Raw genomic sequence first — 18,060 nt, 5'->3', positions numbered from 1 at the left:
TATGCAGTGGTGGATGGGAGGTGGGATGGAGCTAACCACAGAGTTTGGACTCTGTACAGAGCCCAGCTGTTTCCAGAGGACATAAACTGGGGCCTGGAACAGATGCCTGGAGAATGAGACTTCTAGGCTTGACCAGAAGAGGATTCATTATGAGGGCCAGGGAATGTAAATCTAGGGGTTTTCCCTTTCTCCAAACCTCTTGGGAAATAATTAGGAAAAGAATAGCAAAAGAGACAGTGGCTTGTTGTAAAAATACACGAGCCTATTCCCAGTGGTGGGGGAAAATTCAAAACATTTTAGGGTTGTATAGAATTATGAAATGCCCTCAAATCCACACCTATACACTCACATATACCAAAGCTATAACTGTTTCACATAAGTTAAATAATATTACTAATAAGATCTAATGTGAATTGTTTTCTATCATTCAGGCATGGTTAAACCCTAGTTGTCTCAGGTATTGCCTTCTCTGTGGGGAGATTCAATGATGTGGTTACTGTAGACACAAGAAAGAATGTTCTTTAGTTAATCCAAGTCCTCTTTTCTCTTGTTTTGATGTCAAGTGCAAGATACACAAATTCAAGTTGATGATAGTTCCCAGTGGATGAAAGCAATGGCTCTAGTCTGAGTTGTGGCAGTCCTTGAATCCTGTGAGTATCAGCAGGGTTCCTGGTGTGTGCTGATGTAATCCCTAGGTCACAGAACACTGATGCTGGCTTGCATCATAATAGCCCTGTTGGTATGTTGAGCACTGGTCAGGACAGTGATTTAGTGAGGAAGTAGTTTCTCTACTGATTTGTTGTTCGTGAGTGTACAAGTGAACTAGTTTGATTCTTCGTTATTGTTAGCCGACTCTCTGAGCTGAGTTTCAGGGAGAAAGGTACTGATTGGAGTCACTCTCTGAAGAGGTGAACCATGAAGCAGAAACGAAAAAGGAAGCATCTAGAAAGGACAAGTTCCCCCCAAACTGTCAAGAGGTCAAAAGGTATGTGTTAAGCATCTTCTCTGAGCACAGGGTGACAAGGAACTGCCTCTAAAGAAAGGAGGAGAGAAGAAGGGAAGTGGGGGAGGGATGTGTACATATGCTAGTCTTTCTGAGGGCTCAGATAGTCTCTGAGAGTCAAGAGAAAATTCAAGTGACCAAAACCTTGTCTCTGCAGCTTAAGACCTGTGCCATCTCTATGTCACTCTGGGTTACTGCGCTACAGACTTAGTGAGTGGCTGATTAGTACTCTTTCTGTGGAAATTGTATTTTCCTATATTTTATTTCTGCCTAAGGGCATTGATGTAGTATAGGATGTTATTATAAGTTTTCCAGTAGTACTTTCTCCTGTTAATGAAGAAGAAAATGTGGCTCATAGAAGTAAGGAGAAATTTTTAAAAGAGCACTTGAAACTGGTTGTACAGGGGTGAGAGTATAAAGTCAGAATTTACTTACTCAGAAGCAAAAAAGAATTTTGTCTCAGACTATGAGAATGTAAATGCGGGGTTCCTATCTAAAATGCAAGAAAAGGGCAGAATATGTACATATACCACTGTTTAATGATAATGGTTAAATTGAGGAGATTGTTTCTGAAGAAATGGAAAACTGAAGTAGTTCTGGTTGCTATGGAAATTAAAAGTAAACAAGTAACATCTAGGAGGAGAAACCATTGTTCAGTGCTGGGGAGTTGGGGGAGGGCAGATTAAGGCTAACCCTGAAGTTACAAGTGTTGACTCCTACTTGGGAAGAGGACTTGATATTTCCAACAATATATGTGCTTTCTGGGGAGAGAAGCCTGGAAAGTGAGGTTATCTGTATTTTACCTGCAATAAAATTAGTCCGTGTTGAGAGTTGTTATTGAGTGTAAAGTATGAGACATGGAAAACATGTACTCATAACTGTGTTTCCCATATACACACATATAGAATATAAGTATGCCAGGAAAAGGTAATTAATATCAAATATAATTGTCCACTTACTCTGTACCAGATCCAATTATTTGCCTCTCAAAAACACATTACGTCCTTACATCATTAGTGAGAGTAGATTTGGCCCTTGTAACTAGTACACAAATGAATCAGTTTCTTGCTTATATAACAATTCAGAGTATATAAAAATGGAATATGGCAAGTCTCCAGGGCTGATAGAATCTTTGCTATCATCAACCTGAGCTTTAAAATAGACCCTGGATTATCAACATCCCAACTAGCTGGAAAAGTGAAGAGCGTGGAGGGACCCAGAAGAGGTATTTTTGGTTCTGTTTGGAAGGGTCACATGTCATTTCCACTCATTTTCCATTTTCAAAAACTTAATCCCATTGTCAGAACTGCCGCAAGAGATGCTGATAAATACAATCTAGTAGTATGTCCAGGTAGAAAGGAGATAGCTTGCACTTTCTGCTCCAGTTACAAGAAACATTGTACAAACCCAACTCCTCCTGATAGAAACACAATAAATGAACCATATTATGCTCTCCATGAAAATGGAGGCTATGTGTGTTCACTAAACGTGTCTTGTTTATACTCTTCTTGTTTGTTTAATGGATGGATAAATTCGCAAACACCAATCATGGGCCACATCTTTATTATTTTTGTGTGATTTCTCAGCAAGTACTAATGTAGAAGAAGTTCTACAGCATGAACAAAGCGCAGTGGCCTCAACTTCAGGCCAGACAGAAAAGGACTCTTCTTCCTCTTCAGAATGCTTCAGCACCTCCTCCCAAGAAAAGCTCACTGGTGCTGGTAAGGAGAGTTTATTGAATAAAATGGAATCTAGGTAGAAGCCAGAGATGAACTGAGTGATTCTGATCATCAGTTGATGAAAGGCTGACCAAAACAGAAAGAAACTCCAACTGTATCTCTGTCTTCTTCTCTGACCAGTGGTAGAAATCATCAGTTGCAAGGGAAAAATACTTAAAAGGAGTGGAGTAATCCCAAAAAGATCAGCAGAGAGCAGTGTTTTATTTGAGGAAATGGTGGGAGAGGGTCTGGGTATGAGAATTTTACCAGAGAAACATGGAAGGGTAGGTCAGTATCAACCAGCAAAAGCACATATGTTATCCCGGTGCAGACTCTCTGCACTCCTTATTCTCATCATTCATTTCCTTATAATTTCCATATGCACCTCAATTCTCTATGCCATGTTTTTGTTCCTGCTACACAAACACAGATAATTTTTCTGGCTTCTAAAACCCAAGCTTAGTTATCCCTGTTTTTAAATGTCATAGAAGCATACAATGTATAGTTTTTGTCTGGTTTCTTTCACTCACCATTACATCTGGGAAATTTATCTAATATAACTAATTTAAATATAAATATAGATTATATCTATGCATATGTATTAATATAAATATAGTCTCGAAGTTCATTTATTCTTTCTCTTAAAACCTTTGATTTTTACATCCTCTAATGTTATTTCATTCTTCCCTTATATTTCACAAATATGTCAAGTCTAGTCTCGAAGAGAATATTAAGTCCTATAACAAAATATAAACACTGAAATCCGTAGACATAGGACGCAGAATCTGTACACATGGATATGTGCTAAACTGAAACCCAGAAAGCGTACATACCATTATCACTTACACAAAATTCATCTCATATTCAGATTCACAAGCACCAAATCAATTACACTTTAAGCCCTAGCTCTGTTTAAACCAACATGTTAGGAACATATAGACACAAAGCACATTGCACCCATCACACAGTTTTGCCACAGTAGGTATGTAATGCACATATCAGACATATCCATAAGAGGTGATGATGATTTTCAGCAATTAACTAATGAGCAACGAGCTTGGTTAGCATGGAAAGAGAGACATTGACATAAAAATAAAGAATGTGTTCTTCAAAAGTTAAGATTTTGTCTCCTTTGAGGCAGTAAATCTCTAGGAGGTAGAATGCAGAGGATAAAAATGTAACAAATATAAAGGAAGGCAAATGGTACTGAAAATTCTAACCAAGATGAATGAATATGAGGACCCATAGTAGAGGATCCAAATAGAAGAATAGGATGCTGAAAGATACCAATTCTCTGCCCAAACTAAAGATTACTGTTCAGAACAAAGTATTTCCATAGAATCAATGGGAAGAATAGGTTAGGGCGAAGAGTATAGGAGGGGGAACAGAATGGAATCAGCTGTTTTTCTGACTTATATTCAATTTTTTAGGAATCTTAAAATCAAGCAAATGTGATCCACCACCTGGCCACTCTTTGGAAGACAATACTGCGGTCCCTGAGGCAAAAGGTGAATCCTCTGAATCAGAATACTTCTGTTATTCCTCCTTGAGTCATCTGTCTTCTACTGGTAAGGGGAAAAGAAAGGCAAGCAAAGTCTGGGAAGATTAGGGCAATGGGAGCCTGAACAGACTGGTAGACACCCAGCTCAGCATCTCTCAGTTAGTGGGAGAAAGAAACACATCAGACCCAGTTATAATCTTATTCTCATCTCTTATTTGGGAATCTGAGTCTCTTGTTCTTGTATCCTCACTAGGAACTGAATACAAACAGTTTTCATGGGGCAGAACGGTTTGCTCAGTGGTTTAGCGCCACCTTCAACCAGGGGCCTGATCCTGGAGACACAGGATCCAGTGCCATGTCGGGCTCCCTGCGTGGAGCCTGCTTCTCTCTCTGCCAGTCTCTCTCTCTCTCTCTCTCTCTGTCTCTCATGATTAAACGTAAGTAATCTAAAAAAACAAAAACAAAAAGAAAAAAAAAAACAGTTTTCACTATCAGATGGTAGAGAGAAACTCTGTGCATTCATTTTGGGGAAAATATCATTTATTGAGGGATGTATCCAGAATTGCTGTGATGTCAGTTAAACCTACAAGCGAAGAGTTAATGTAAAATTAAACCAAAGATTGCAGTACTCTAGTAATTTCTCACTGAGGAAATGTGAAAGAGCTCTGAATCGTTAGTCATCCATGTAAAAGAGTCTTATAGGTAATGACTTACTGAACATGAGCTCCCCATGTAAAACTACAAAATACAATATCTAAAGCAGATTCTGCAAACACAATGAACACTAAGATTTAGCTTCAAAGAAAATCATTTAATTAAACAATAGGAATGGTAAATAAGAATGTTTACAGTTATTAAACGAGTAAAAACATAAAGCACTATCAATAAAAAGATTTAAAAAACCAAGTTTTTGAAATGAGAAATAATGTTCTAGAAATCATAAAAAATGTGGATGAGTTAAACATCACATTTGTCAGAGGAAAAGAACATTTGTGACCTGAAGGCTAGAGCCAGGGAATTACTTACAAATATAAATCAGAGTGATCAATACATTGGAAATATGAAAAAAGGATTAAGATAAATGAGGATAAAATGTGAAAGTATGACATATCAAACTAATGCTTGTTTAGAATAAAACAGAGAACGTAAGACAGATAAAGAAGTAATTGCCAAGATTTTTTTTTCAGAACTCTGGAAGATACAAACCCTTAGAATCAGGAAACATTATTAGGGAGCTCGTTACAGAAATGGCAAAAATAAATCCCCACTAAACTAAGGACACTAAAGCCAATATTCAGAACCTCAATAACAAAGATGTTAAAGCAACTGGGGAGAAGCACACCGTCTTTCAAAAGAATGGTGATCTGTCAGGCAGTGACCATATCCACAGCAATTATCTAATAACAATATAACATAATGTGCTGGATGAAAAGAACAGTCACATCATAAAGAAAAGAAGGGTGAAAAAAAGACAGGTTTCAGATAAAAAAGTAGAAAACATAAAAGATAAAAAATTTGAAAACACAGAACGTATTTGGAAAGATGAAATGGAAGCCAGGAACGGAAGGTGAGCTGAGAAGTCTGTGATTGAATGCCAGTAGGTTTTGATGATTTCCACACCCAAACCAGGAATCACTGATTCGCAGATAATCCACCAAACAGATGTAACTGAAGTACAGGATGACAGTCACATACAACATGACTGGGAGCTCAAGTATTCTAAGCTCCTTATTTTGCACAAAGAATGGGTGGCACCATGGACTCAAATAAACAACTCTACGCTCAGAAAAGAAAGGAAATCAGGTAAATAGAGCCTGCCCGTTTGTAAATCCCCTAGTCAGTCCAGAGTATGTGGAGCATTTATTATCATCTACCGAAGGCTTTAACAATTTACCGCAAACAGTGGATTAAGGACAACAAAAAAGTATTATTCACTTATGGTTGTAGAGGTCAGAAGTCTAAACTACGGCATATGGACCCCTCATCTAATCCCAAATATGTTCCCATCTCAGGGTCCTTAATCTAATAATATCTGCAAAGTCCCTTGGGCCTTAAAGGTAACATTATGGACTCTGCAGATAGGATATGGGCATCTTCTGATGAAATGCGTGAGACACAGTGACGTATGTATAGTCAGGGAAACAAATACTAAAATATATGGACTGTACACTGTGATGACACAATTTCAAGACACACCGCAGCGACCTCAATAAAGACAATGTACATATATTATATCCAGCTAGCCATGAGCACTTGGGAAAAAGTAAAAATGGTCGAATGCTTCTATTTTGGAGCTTTGGCCAGAAAAGAGACTATACTATCCATGAGTGTCTGACACAGAGTAAGCAATACAACTGCACTGAATATATGAAACACTAGATATATCTTTTTAATTCTAATTCAAATTACAGAAATCTTAAAGAGGCAAAAGGATACACCACAGCCTGGTGAGAGTACCTCACAGGAAGAACACAGTGCCGTTGTCTCAAGTGACCTCCCCTGTGCCTCTGACAATAAGAATACTGGTAAGTAGAGATGTGTGAACTGGAGGTGGGTAGTGGCAAAGGGAGATGTAAGCATGGCTGAGGCTCCAGCTGAGCATTTCTATTTACAGACTCATAGATGAGAGATATAAAGTGATCCAAGCCCATGTCCAGATGAGAGGGATAACACAAGGTCTTTTTCTCTCCAGGAGATGTTCATTGCATCTATATAAAACAAAGCCTGGAGATTCAAGGGGAATCTCAGAGAGGACAAATATCCATAAGTGCAGGGCCATGTTTGCAAAGGTGGAGTCTAAAGAAATGTCAGATCTCTCGGAGAAATCTCTGACAGCTGGTGTGAAATGGGACAGCAAAGAACAGATAGGGCATCCAAGAAGGAACCTGTAGATTTTGCTTTTTCGCTAAGAGAGGACTGAACTCCTTAGCATATGTCCTTTCATGGGGGAAGAAGGGGCAGAGATTTGAAAGAGACCCTTCGATTCTTCTCCAACAACCTCCTAACCCTCATGAGCACACAGGAATATTTATTCCATCACACACTCTACTAGTCTTAGCACAAAGTCCTCTCACAGTTACCCCTATTGACACTTGTCTCTTCATTTCCCATTCTCTGGTCCCATTTCTTTCTTTTCTTTTTCTTTTCTTTTTTTTTTTTTTGTTAAGGATCTTAATCATTTATTCACAAGAAACACATATAGAGAGAGGCAGAGACATAGGCAGAGGGAGGAGCAGGCTCCCTCAGGGAACCCAATGTGGGACTCAATCCCGGGAAGCCAGGCTCATGCCCCGAGCCAAAGGCAGGTGCTCAACCACTGAGCCACCCAGGCATCCCTCTGCTCCCATTTCCTTATACTCTCAGACAGACTCATAAATTCAGATCCTCATATCTTGAACCTTCACAACTCATTTTGCAGCATATGTATTCCTCAAGTTTTCCTTCTCTAATGTCATTCCTTAGATACTATCATCTCAAACTCACACAAATAATCTCATTCTTGTAGAACTTCATATTTCACATTAACAGGGAACAAAGCCACACAATCATATAACATCGTGTAAAACTCCTCTGTCCCAAGTTGCTTAGGCCCCTCATGTAATTCCACAATCTAGGACCTCGTGTGAGGTCTTGCCTCTAACCTTGCCTCTATCCTAGCACTTTCACAATCTCAACAGATCTCACAAAATTACGCAGGTCCATATCTCTCTCATAAATCAAATAGACAGTATGTCACAACTTGAACCTCAGTAGTACATGACACCCAGATCACTCATACCACCTTTACATATACGGGATTATGCTGTACCATCCGCTAATATATGATGCTCATGCTACCTTTACGTAGAATGGCCATGGCACCCGTACGCCTCCTACGTAAAATTGTGGAAGAAACATGACAGACACGTACACAATCAGACAGTAGTCACCGAACACGGTACACATACTACGTCTCTAAAAAATAATCCACCCCCCACTGACTTATCTCATGCCTATAACATGACCTACCAGATACTCTCCAGTGACCTAAGAGACAAAGTAGGTGCATTTTGTGAAGTTAAATTTGGGTATAAGCTTCAAAAAACTTTTTAAACATAGGAAGAGACTTAATATGTTTGAGTTATTTTATCAGGAACAGAAATTTACCTATTTACTGAGTGTTGAGTTTGGAAATGTAGATTAAGAGGAAGAAAAACTAACTGGCGATTTTCGGGATGTGTTGAAGTTCATGATAGAGGTAAAACCCGATCCCAGAAATATACATATTTTACTAGGAAAACAATCAACAACTTAGAATTTAGCTGTTAATTGGGAAAGTTTAGTGGTAGGCTTATGAGTATGGTAAGTATAGAGGCAAAAGCTGATCAGAACAATGTGTGTGGAACATGAGGAAGATGACACCACTACCTAGGCCAAGTGACAGCTGAGTCACTTGGCCAGTCCGTAGCTCCTGACAGTTGAGCTGTGCCCATGCTTGGAAGTGCCGTCTGGAGTCAGCTTTGGGGATCCCCCTGGAGTCTCCAGTCCTGCAGAGCTGTGCAGCAGAGCCCTCAGGTGAGGTCCCTGGAGCACAGGAGCAGATATGTGGAAGAGGAGGCCAACAGATCGCAGTCTGTCATTTCTCTCTTGTAAATCCTAACCCTCCCCGGAGGCAGCAGGACCTCGGTATCATAAACCACAGGTGGCAGACTGAAGACCTGTACTGACATACCTGCTCTGCATTTATTCTTGTGGTAAATGGAGTAGTAATAACAAATAATATGGGCACCTTACCATGTGCCAGGCAAGAATTTGAGCCTCTGATCAACTGCAGAAAACAACCTAGGGCTCTCATGCTCTCTTAGGTAACCAGACATTTCATTCCAGCAAATATTTTTAGGTACCTAGATTTTAGACCTTTGGATAGAAGCCAGACTATAATCTTCCTGGGAACACGTGCTGTGTGTGTTATTATACATGGTATTTCTCGAATGTTTAATGGAGGCAAAGATATCATCTATCTGATTGTCCTTCTCTTTCCCAGAAGTCTTAAACACAGATGAAGACATTCTACTTTCTGGACCCTCTGGGTTGGCCCAAGGCCACAGCCAGAGGGCAGAAGTTTCAGACTCAGAATATATTTCCCGTATCTCTCCTGCAGACAAGCTCTTTGACAGAGGTAATATGGTGGGAGTGGGAGGGACTGGGGGGAAATCAGGCAGGGAGGTGAGGCAGCATGTTAGCCAAAAATTAGAATTACGAGCCTATGCCCCGCAATGCCATAAAGGACCCCTTCTCACGAGGACTGTCCAAGGTCTGTATTCCTAATTAATAAGCAGAAATGTACCAGGGAGGCATCCCTGTCTTCTTTGGAAGAAGTTCTTAAAAGATCTGAATGAGAAGATAAAATATCTAAGAGAAATGTGGAAATATATTTTCGGAAAGGAAGTTTGGGCCATGACCGTGAAGTCTTAATTTGAACATTTCCAGCACCAGGGTTCCCCGGGAACCTTGAAAATTCATTTTACCTGCATTTGTATATTATATATCTATCTTTTGTAAATATTATATTTATTTTTTTTATGAGAGGCACAGAACGAGAGAGAGAGAGAGAGACAGGCAGAGGGAGAAGCAGGCTCCATTCAGGGAGCCTGTAGTCGGACTGGATCCTGGGTCTCCAGGATCACACCCCCAGCTGAAGGTGGCACTAAACCACTGAGCCACTGGGGCTGCCCTCTATCTATCTATCTATCTATCTATCTATCTATCTATCTATCTATCCATCCATCCATCCATCTATCCATCCATACCTCCTCCGTGTGTTTTTAAGGGTTTATAGATAGATACCAGATATCAGTACATACGTAGAGAGATACACATGCAGAATTCTTTATAAAATTGCACCCCATGCCCCCTCATTGCACAGTGTCCTATAAGGAAAACCAAGCTGAGAATATCCTACTTTAGTGACTGCATACTGTTTTACAGGCATGGTTCTAAGTGTCCAATACTCTCTACACATGTCCAGAAATCTCACGAGATAATATCATGGTCATTCACTATAAACACAGTTTTACTAATTATTATTTAGTTATATTTAGGAGTAAGTGAAGTTTTAAAAGATAAAGTCACCTGAAAATCGTAGCATTTCAATGAAGAAAGTCACCTTAGTTTCTATGAGAGTTAAGTCTCATGTGTGGTAATGATGTCTAACTAATAATATCCATTCAGTGTAGCTCTTTGAGTTGACACAGACTCCAGAAGATGCCATATCTCAGAGTTTTGTTTTGTTTTTAATCCTTTCCCCAGAATTCTGGAAGAACCAAGAGAATGTGCCTCAGCCTGAGTCATATGTGGTCTCTCCTGGCAGTGAGATTGCAGGAGAAAAGTCTTCTTCCTCAGAATACGTCTGCATCTCCCCTTCTGGTAAGTTTATCCTCGCTAAAGAGGACGGTGAGGGAAATACACAGGTCGCCTCTGAGCAGAGACAGCAGGTACAACTGAGCTGCTCAGCCCAAGCCTGACTTATCTTATTCTCCCCTTGAAAGCAGAAGAGGGCTTCAGGGCAGAGGGACTAGGACTGAAGCCCCTGCAGAGGAACAGAAAGGGAGTGTAGCTTCAGGGGGAGGACCCAGTCACCGTTGTAGCTTCAGGTCAAGTAGAGCTCCGCAGTGGTGTGGACATTTCATCACACCCTTCCCCCTCAGAGGTGCATGAACTCATCCTCACCCACACTCCTGCATCTGTATTCCTTCCTACCAGTTCTGGTCCCATTTCTCCTTCCTTTTCTCCTTGCCTTCCTTCCTCATTCACTTTCCCATTCTCTGGCATGGCATAGCTACACCCTTGTCCCTTCATTCCCTCACACAGTCAGACTCATCCACTCACACACTAATACCATAAGTCCTTTACAACCCCTTGTACAGATCACCTGTTTTAACTCCCTCACACTAAGCCAAACTGCAGAAAATGGATATACCGTGAGGAGGATGGACTTTCATGTACAGCCTTTCTCATCCACATGCCACTTCACTCATGAAGACTCGGGCACTTCACAGAGCGGCATATTTCAGGAGCTCAGGTCACTTCTGCTGGCATTCTAAGCTACAGTGTCAACAGGAAACAGCATTATCCCCGCACTTGTTCACATGCTCTGTCACACTATGTAACACACATGCACACACTCATTCACTGTCACCTCTGAGTAACATCAGAAACAGTCACCAGGGGTGCCTGCGTGGCTCAGTCATTTGAGCATCCGACTCTTGGTTTCAGCTCGGGTCATGATCTCAAAGTAGTGAGATCCAGCCCCATGTCACACTCCACGCTCAGCAAGGAGTCTGCTTGTCCCTTTCCTTCTGCTTCTTCACTCTCTGTCTCTCTCTCGCAAATAAATAAATAAAATCTTAAAGGAAGTGTTCAACCAGATGTGTCCCAAAACACACATGCAAGTCCACAAGACACACTACACCCACATCCCCGCATAGTTATAGCAGGTACACACCTCAAATAAAACACACCACTCATAGAATGCCGAAATACCACATGTGTACAGACTTCTGCTCCACACATCTGCATGGGAATATTCTCATGGCCACCTTGACACCTCCGGACGTCACATACAGACTCTATTTGTCTTACGTTTGAAATTCTCTTTCGTAGGAAGCCATCAAAAACACCAAGATGTTTCTCATCCTGGACAATCTGAGCAACATGAGACTTCTTCGCCCTTTCCATATGTCTCATTTCCATTCCATCTGGTCAGTAGTACTCAGCCCTCTGAGCCCTCAGTACAACCACAGAAGGAAAGGCTCATGAAAATTTACTACATGCATGTCCAAATGAAAAGGGGGGTGGCTGTCTTAAGTGATTCAGAGGAAGAGCAGGAGCCTCCCTCAAAGAAGGCAAGACTAGAAGAAATGGCCTTTCCTGAAAAGGTCCATACAGAAGTCACCCCGTCTCATGTGTGTACGAAGGAACTCCTAACTGGCAGTGAGTCCAGCTGGAACAGTGAAGCTCAAGAGGCAAAGGAGGAGGCTGACAGCCCAGCAGAGACTCCAGCTGTGGAGGAATGTTCCAGGGCCAAGACCCCCGAATGGCTTGTGGCCCTCGATAGTGGCTTCAGGTGCATGGGCTGCTGCCGGGTCTTCCCCAGCTTAGAGGCCCTACGGGAGCACGTCCAGCATGGGGTCACTGAGGGCTTTAGCTGCCATACTTTACATCTGGCCTTAGCTTGGCTGAAGAGCAAGAAGAACAGGGCAAAGAAGAGAAGGGGGGAGAATACCGGGAAGAGAACACACCGAGGCCAGAAAGAACATCTTTCTGGCATGAACATGTCTTCATGCTAATAAACAGACTCTCTGCAGCCCCTGAGAGAGGGAAAGTAGAGTAAACCAGACTCTACCAAGGGGCTTTCTTTATCTTCTCTAAACAACCCTCGTACCCACCTCTATTTATACACATCTACCACCCCGCCAATACCAGTGCACCAGCAGCAACAGGAGCAGAGGACCCCTTTCCACTCTATCCACTGCTCTCCCAAGAAGGAGGAGAAGAAGGTGGGTCTCACCATGCGGAACAGCAAGACACTCACATGCAGTCTAAAGAGCATCGTACACCAGCATATCCTCTCTACAACTACACTGAAAAAAGGAGACTCCCTGGAAGCAGGGACTGCTGGAGGCCACATGGTCAAAGAGGTGAGGGCCCTAGGGCTAGGAGAACACCTCGAGGATGCCTGGGACTCAGGGTTCTGAGAAAAGGTTCATCCACCAGCAATGTCTCCCTGGGTTCTATAATAACTATGATGCATAATTTTCTTCAGAGGAATATATACTTGGGGTGGAATTCTTGATTGATGATGAATTAATGAGATTGCTTCCTTCCTATGCCTTTGAGGAGACGGGTAAGGACAAGACTAGTCAAGTAGGGCAGAGAAGCCTGAGCCCATTATTCCTTAGATAAACCAGGTGTCACAGGAGTCTTAGCCCTGGGCCTACCTCCCTTTCAAGGGCAGAGCAGAGATAGACAAGGGTTAGTATGAAGGCTAGTCACAGTCCCACCTTTTTCCTGGGTGAGGGTGAGATCTCAGATGTCATGTTGTGAGTTTCATACCTGGAAGGACCTGCTAGGGAGTTACAACCACTTGAGAGAAACAACCAGAGGACTCCTATTTAATATATCCTAGGAGCCAGTAGTTCTGGCTGCTTCCTTTAAAGTGTCAGATGCAACTGGAGAAGAGAGACAAAGAAGCTACTCTTCTGCTGTGGACCATTTCTGGCATTTCTGGCTTGCCTTTTTTTTTTTTTTTCTTTTAGAGCAACCGGGGTTGTTGGGGATGGAGGGGGTGTTGGTGAAGGGAGAGAGAAAATCTTAAGCAGGATCCCCCAGCAAGGAACCTGACACGTGGCTTAGACTCAAAACACTGAAATCATGACCTGAGCCAAAATCAAGTCGGATGCTTAATTGAGCCACCCAGGCACCCTGATTTCTGGCAACTTTTAATGTGTTGCTTCCTGGAAGATCCCCATATTCTTTTATGAAGTTTCGCAATTCCCATATCTTGTTCTTTATTCTCCCTACAGCTGCGAGTGCCTTATTCTAAGAGGTCAGTAGAGGGGTTAAACGTAGACGAAGTTGCAAAGACGTTGAAAATGAATGAGAGAGAGTATGGCTTTTTAGTCAATGGGATATAGGAAGGGCTCATCTTCTGGGGTCCAAAAGTCAGTTAGATTGGAGCCTGGGAATTGCCCTGAATCTTTTGAATCATGTAGAGCGAATGAACATTTATCATAAAAATAAGAAAAGCTGCCTTCCTCACTGAATGATCCTCTTCTCTGCTTTGGTTTTCTCACAGCCACACAGACCCATCACCCCAAAGATTTCAAACAACAGTATCCAGCACATTCCTGCAGTCTGATGGGAGTACAGACGTTTTCATGAGTCCCATAGCATCAAGGGAGGACCGGCTAAAGATGGATGTACCTGATCCTCTGCAGCTGCTCCCAGTTACCTGGAGAAATGTGGTGCCCAGCTCTGGAGAAAATATCCACAGAGAGGCCTGAGAAGCCCAAGGAATGCGGGGAATACCAGCCCCTCAGGAGCCCTGAGAGGAAAGAGTCTCTGCTCCTGCTGACTCTCCCCCACCCTGCCAGAGTCAGGCACCGCTGAAAATCCCTGCAATATTGCCTTGTGGGGAAGAGGGCGGTATTGCTAGAGATGTTAGTACTGTGGAAACACATTTCTCCTACCTAGAGCTTTCACCAGTGGAGCAGAAGATTGATGACAGCTTGGCAGGATTCGGGGGAGGAGACTGCTAACTTGACAAAGAATCTAGTTTGAGTTCTGCTTGCGGCTTCTCAAATCCCTTGCATTTACTGCAGGTGTGAACACCTGGCTCATAGTCTTACTCTCCAGCCTGGCTATAGATTTTTCACCCCATCTAACTTATTTCCCTCCTCGACATCTTATATCCATGAATATGTGCCTGAAGACTCTGACTATGTGGTAGATCGTAATCCATACCCTTCCTCCCCTGTACTTGCACCCACAAGTTTCCCGCCAGTGTAGTCTTTGTTAACAGTTTTACTTATTTTTCTATATCCTTTCCTTTATATGCACATATATCTTTCTCTGTGTCATTCTCTAATACGTTCACCTGCCTGGTTATTTGACTGGGGGACAGACATTCTTATTACTGAGAGAGGAAAAGCTACTGCACAAATGAAACAAAAGCAAAGAAAATACCCTGCTTGGCTTTTCTGGGCACATGTATGTTTACAAACACTTGATATACAGTCATAGGAGAGAGGATGGAACACCCTCATCAGGGATGATCAAATGTGTGTCCACAAGGGTGCCCCAAAGTCATAATCCAGTTTTAAGCTTACTAATTTTAGAAACATAAAAAATAAAAAAGTTTTTAAAAGTAAAATTTGCATGTTGAATTATTTGCCTATAACTTACACTTTAATTGTGTATTTTCAAAGATTAATTTTAATTTTTCTTTGTCACTTTGCTTGTCTTCAACTGGAGGGACAGAAACAAAAAAATTAAAATGTTCTTTATAGTTCACAAAACTATATAAGAGAAAGGAAATTAAAATAGTTCAACTTTCAAATGGTGGTCTATCATTTTTAGCTTAGCACTTCTGAAGTCATTAAAGCTTGAAACTGCTGGCTGACTTTTGGGACATATATACGTATATATGAATACATACAAGTGTGTATATATGTATTTTAATGAATGCCTTGGTTTCTATGTCTAATATTTAAAATAATTTTTAGAAAGTTTCAAGTTATTGATTAATTTCTTGAAGCTTTTATTTATTCATGAGACATACAGAGAAGCAGAGACATAGGTAGAGGGAGAAGCAGGTTCTCTGTGGGGAGCCCAATGTGGGACTCATTCCCCTGACATAATCCTATCAATGGGTCCCTTCATCTGCCAGAAACAGGAAGAATGACAGAAGATATCCAACTGCTTCTGTCTACTCAATTGGTTTATTTTAACCTGATCTGTTTGCTGAAGTTTATACAAGTTAAAAAAAACAGAAAATACATGATTTGTTTCTGGCCACAACTGAATTTCAAAGAGATAATAGTAATTTTGTAACTTAGGAAGCCTGTCTTTGATGAGAACAGAGAACTTTTTAAAAGTTCAATAATTTTATTTCATTTAAAAAGAAAAGGGAGTGTCTGGCTGGCTGTCAGTAGAATGTGCAACTCTTGAGCTTGGGCTCCTGAGTTCGAGACCCATGTTGGGTTAGTGATTGCTTAAAACAACAACAAAACAACAAAAGCCTTAAAACAAATATACAATGCCATTTTTTTCTTCTAAGCATTTTATATTGTTCTCATGAGATTTAAGCATTAGATACATTTTTCCTTCATATTCAAATAAGTCAATACAGAGTATGGATTTTTTAGATTTCTAATCCACCAAACTTAAGTACTTTCATAAGAAAATATAAAAACTATGTCTATTTGACCACCTAATTATATAGAAATTATTTAAACAATGGCAAGATTACTTATCAATTGATCTTTAAACTTAAAATTTTTATTTAAATGTGATTAACATACAGGGTATTTAAGTTTCAGAGGTAGAATTCAGTTATTCATCAATTGCATACAACCCCCAGTGCTCCTCACATCACATGCCCTCCTTAATGCCCATCATCCAATTACCCATCCCCTCCTGCTCACCGACCCTCCAGCAACCCTCAGTTTGTTTCCTATTAAGTGTCTTATGGCTTGTCTCCCTTTCTGATTTTGTCTTATTTTTCCCTCCCTTCTCCTATAATCCTCGGTTCATTTACCTTGTTTCTTGTTATCAAATACTTTTAAATCAAGTGAAATAAATAGATGTGTGTATTTCAGACTTTAAGAAATAACATATTGCAAATAAGCTGAAGTTTCATTGCTCATTTCATTGCCTCTCATCTCTTCCTCAAACCAAAACACCTTTTTTTTTTATTGGAGCTCGATTTGCTGACATATAGCATAACAACCAGTGCTCATCCCGTCAAGTGTCCCCCCTCAGTGCCCGTCACCCAGTCACCCCAACCCCCCACTCACCTCCCCTTCCACTACCTCTTGTTCGTTTCCCAGAATTAGGTGTCTCTCCTGTCCTGTCACCCTCTCTGATATTTCCCACTCATTTTCTCTCCCTTCCCCTTTATTTCCTTTCACTATTTTTTTTTATATTCCCCAAATGAATGAGACCATATAATGTTTGTCCTTCTCCGATTGACTTACTTCACTCAGCATAATACCCTCCAGTTCCATCCACAACCAAGCAAATGGTGGGTATTTGTCGTTTCTTTTTTTTCTTTTTCTTTTTTTATTTGTCGTTTCTAATGACTGAGTAATATTCCATTGTATACATAAACCACATCTTCTTTATCCATTCATCTTTCGATGGACACCGAGGCTCCTTCCACAGGACATTGCTGCTATACTCATTGGGGTGCAGGTGTCCCGGCATTTCAATACATCTGTATCTTTGGGGTACATCAAAAGTGCAATTGCTGGGTCCTAGGGCAGTTCTCTTATTAACTCTTTGAGGAACATCCACACAGTTTTCCAGAGTGGCTGTACCAGTTCACATTCCCACCAACAGTGGAAGAAGGTTCCCGTTTCTCCACATCCTCTCCAACATTTGTTGTTTCCTGTCTTGTTACTTTTTTACCATTCTCACTGGTGTGAGGGGATATCTCATTGTGGTTTTGAATTGTACTTCCCTGATGACAAGTGACGTGGAGCATTTTGTCATGTGCAAAGCATCTCTTCTAAAGAAATTTACAGCCTTATGTGCATCCGTAGATGACACTACACAGTCTTCTTTTTTTTCACAATCCTAATTGTATTCTATTCAAACCCTTCTAAATTCTTTTTTTTTCTCCCCTCAGCTTACGGATACGTACTGCTGTCATCAATGGTCTCTACTATCAGATGCAGGCCTGATTTATCCATTTTGAGTATAGTATGGTAATAAAATGTGGCTAAAATGCTGGGTTCTATTCATGCATTTCTCCATAGTTGGATATTTTATTTCCAATTTTTGCCTATTAAAAATATACAAGAGATAAACCTGCCCATGTATGTTATGAACAAATGCACAATTATGCTTTGAGGGTATACAGCTTAAACTGCTGTTCAATGGAATATATTCATCTCTATCATTGCAAAATGCTGCCAATTTTTTTTTTTACTTCTTCTAAGAAATGTAACTAATTTTTGTGTCTGCCAGAGTTGTTAGGATTTCTCTCTTTCATAGCCTTCTTAAAAATTGGTAGCATCGGACTTTCTATTTTGTGAAAAATTGAAGTATCTGAAATAGTTCAGTGTTTGAGAAAA

At 40.8% G+C, this 18,060-nt stretch overlaps 1 protein-coding gene across 2 annotated transcripts; it reads left to right on the top strand.

Annotated features, from left to right (window-relative positions):
• Nucleotides 1-734: 734 nt before the first annotated feature.
• Nucleotides 735-15,134, top strand: LOC144321972 (protein FAM170A-like). Of its 2 annotated transcripts, none has more exons than XM_077911354.1 (8): nucleotides 735-985; nucleotides 2,590-2,724; nucleotides 4,152-4,229; nucleotides 6,634-6,747; nucleotides 9,246-9,380; nucleotides 10,511-10,627; nucleotides 11,864-12,900; nucleotides 14,058-15,134. In XM_077911354.1, the coding sequence occupies exons 1-7, from the start codon at nucleotides 916-918 to the stop codon at nucleotides 12,547-12,549; spliced, it is 1,335 nt and encodes a 444-aa protein (XP_077767480.1). In that variant the 5' UTR covers nucleotides 735-915; the 3' UTR covers nucleotides 12,550-12,900; nucleotides 14,058-15,134. The 2 variants fall into 2 exon arrangements, with proteins under 2 accessions (XP_077767480.1, XP_077767479.1); XM_077911353.1 differs by having other exon boundaries at nucleotides 4,152-4,289.
• Nucleotides 15,135-18,060: the final 2,926 nt, after the last annotated feature.

The sequence above is a fragment of the Canis aureus genome, chromosome 10 (genome assembly GCF_053574225.1).
Source record: "Canis aureus isolate CA01 chromosome 10, VMU_Caureus_v.1.0, whole genome shotgun sequence".
In the NCBI taxonomy this organism is placed as follows: domain Eukaryota; kingdom Metazoa; phylum Chordata; class Mammalia; order Carnivora; family Canidae; genus Canis; species Canis aureus.
Note: the sequence above shows the minus strand (reverse complement) of the source record. Positions and strands in the feature narration are given on the sequence as shown.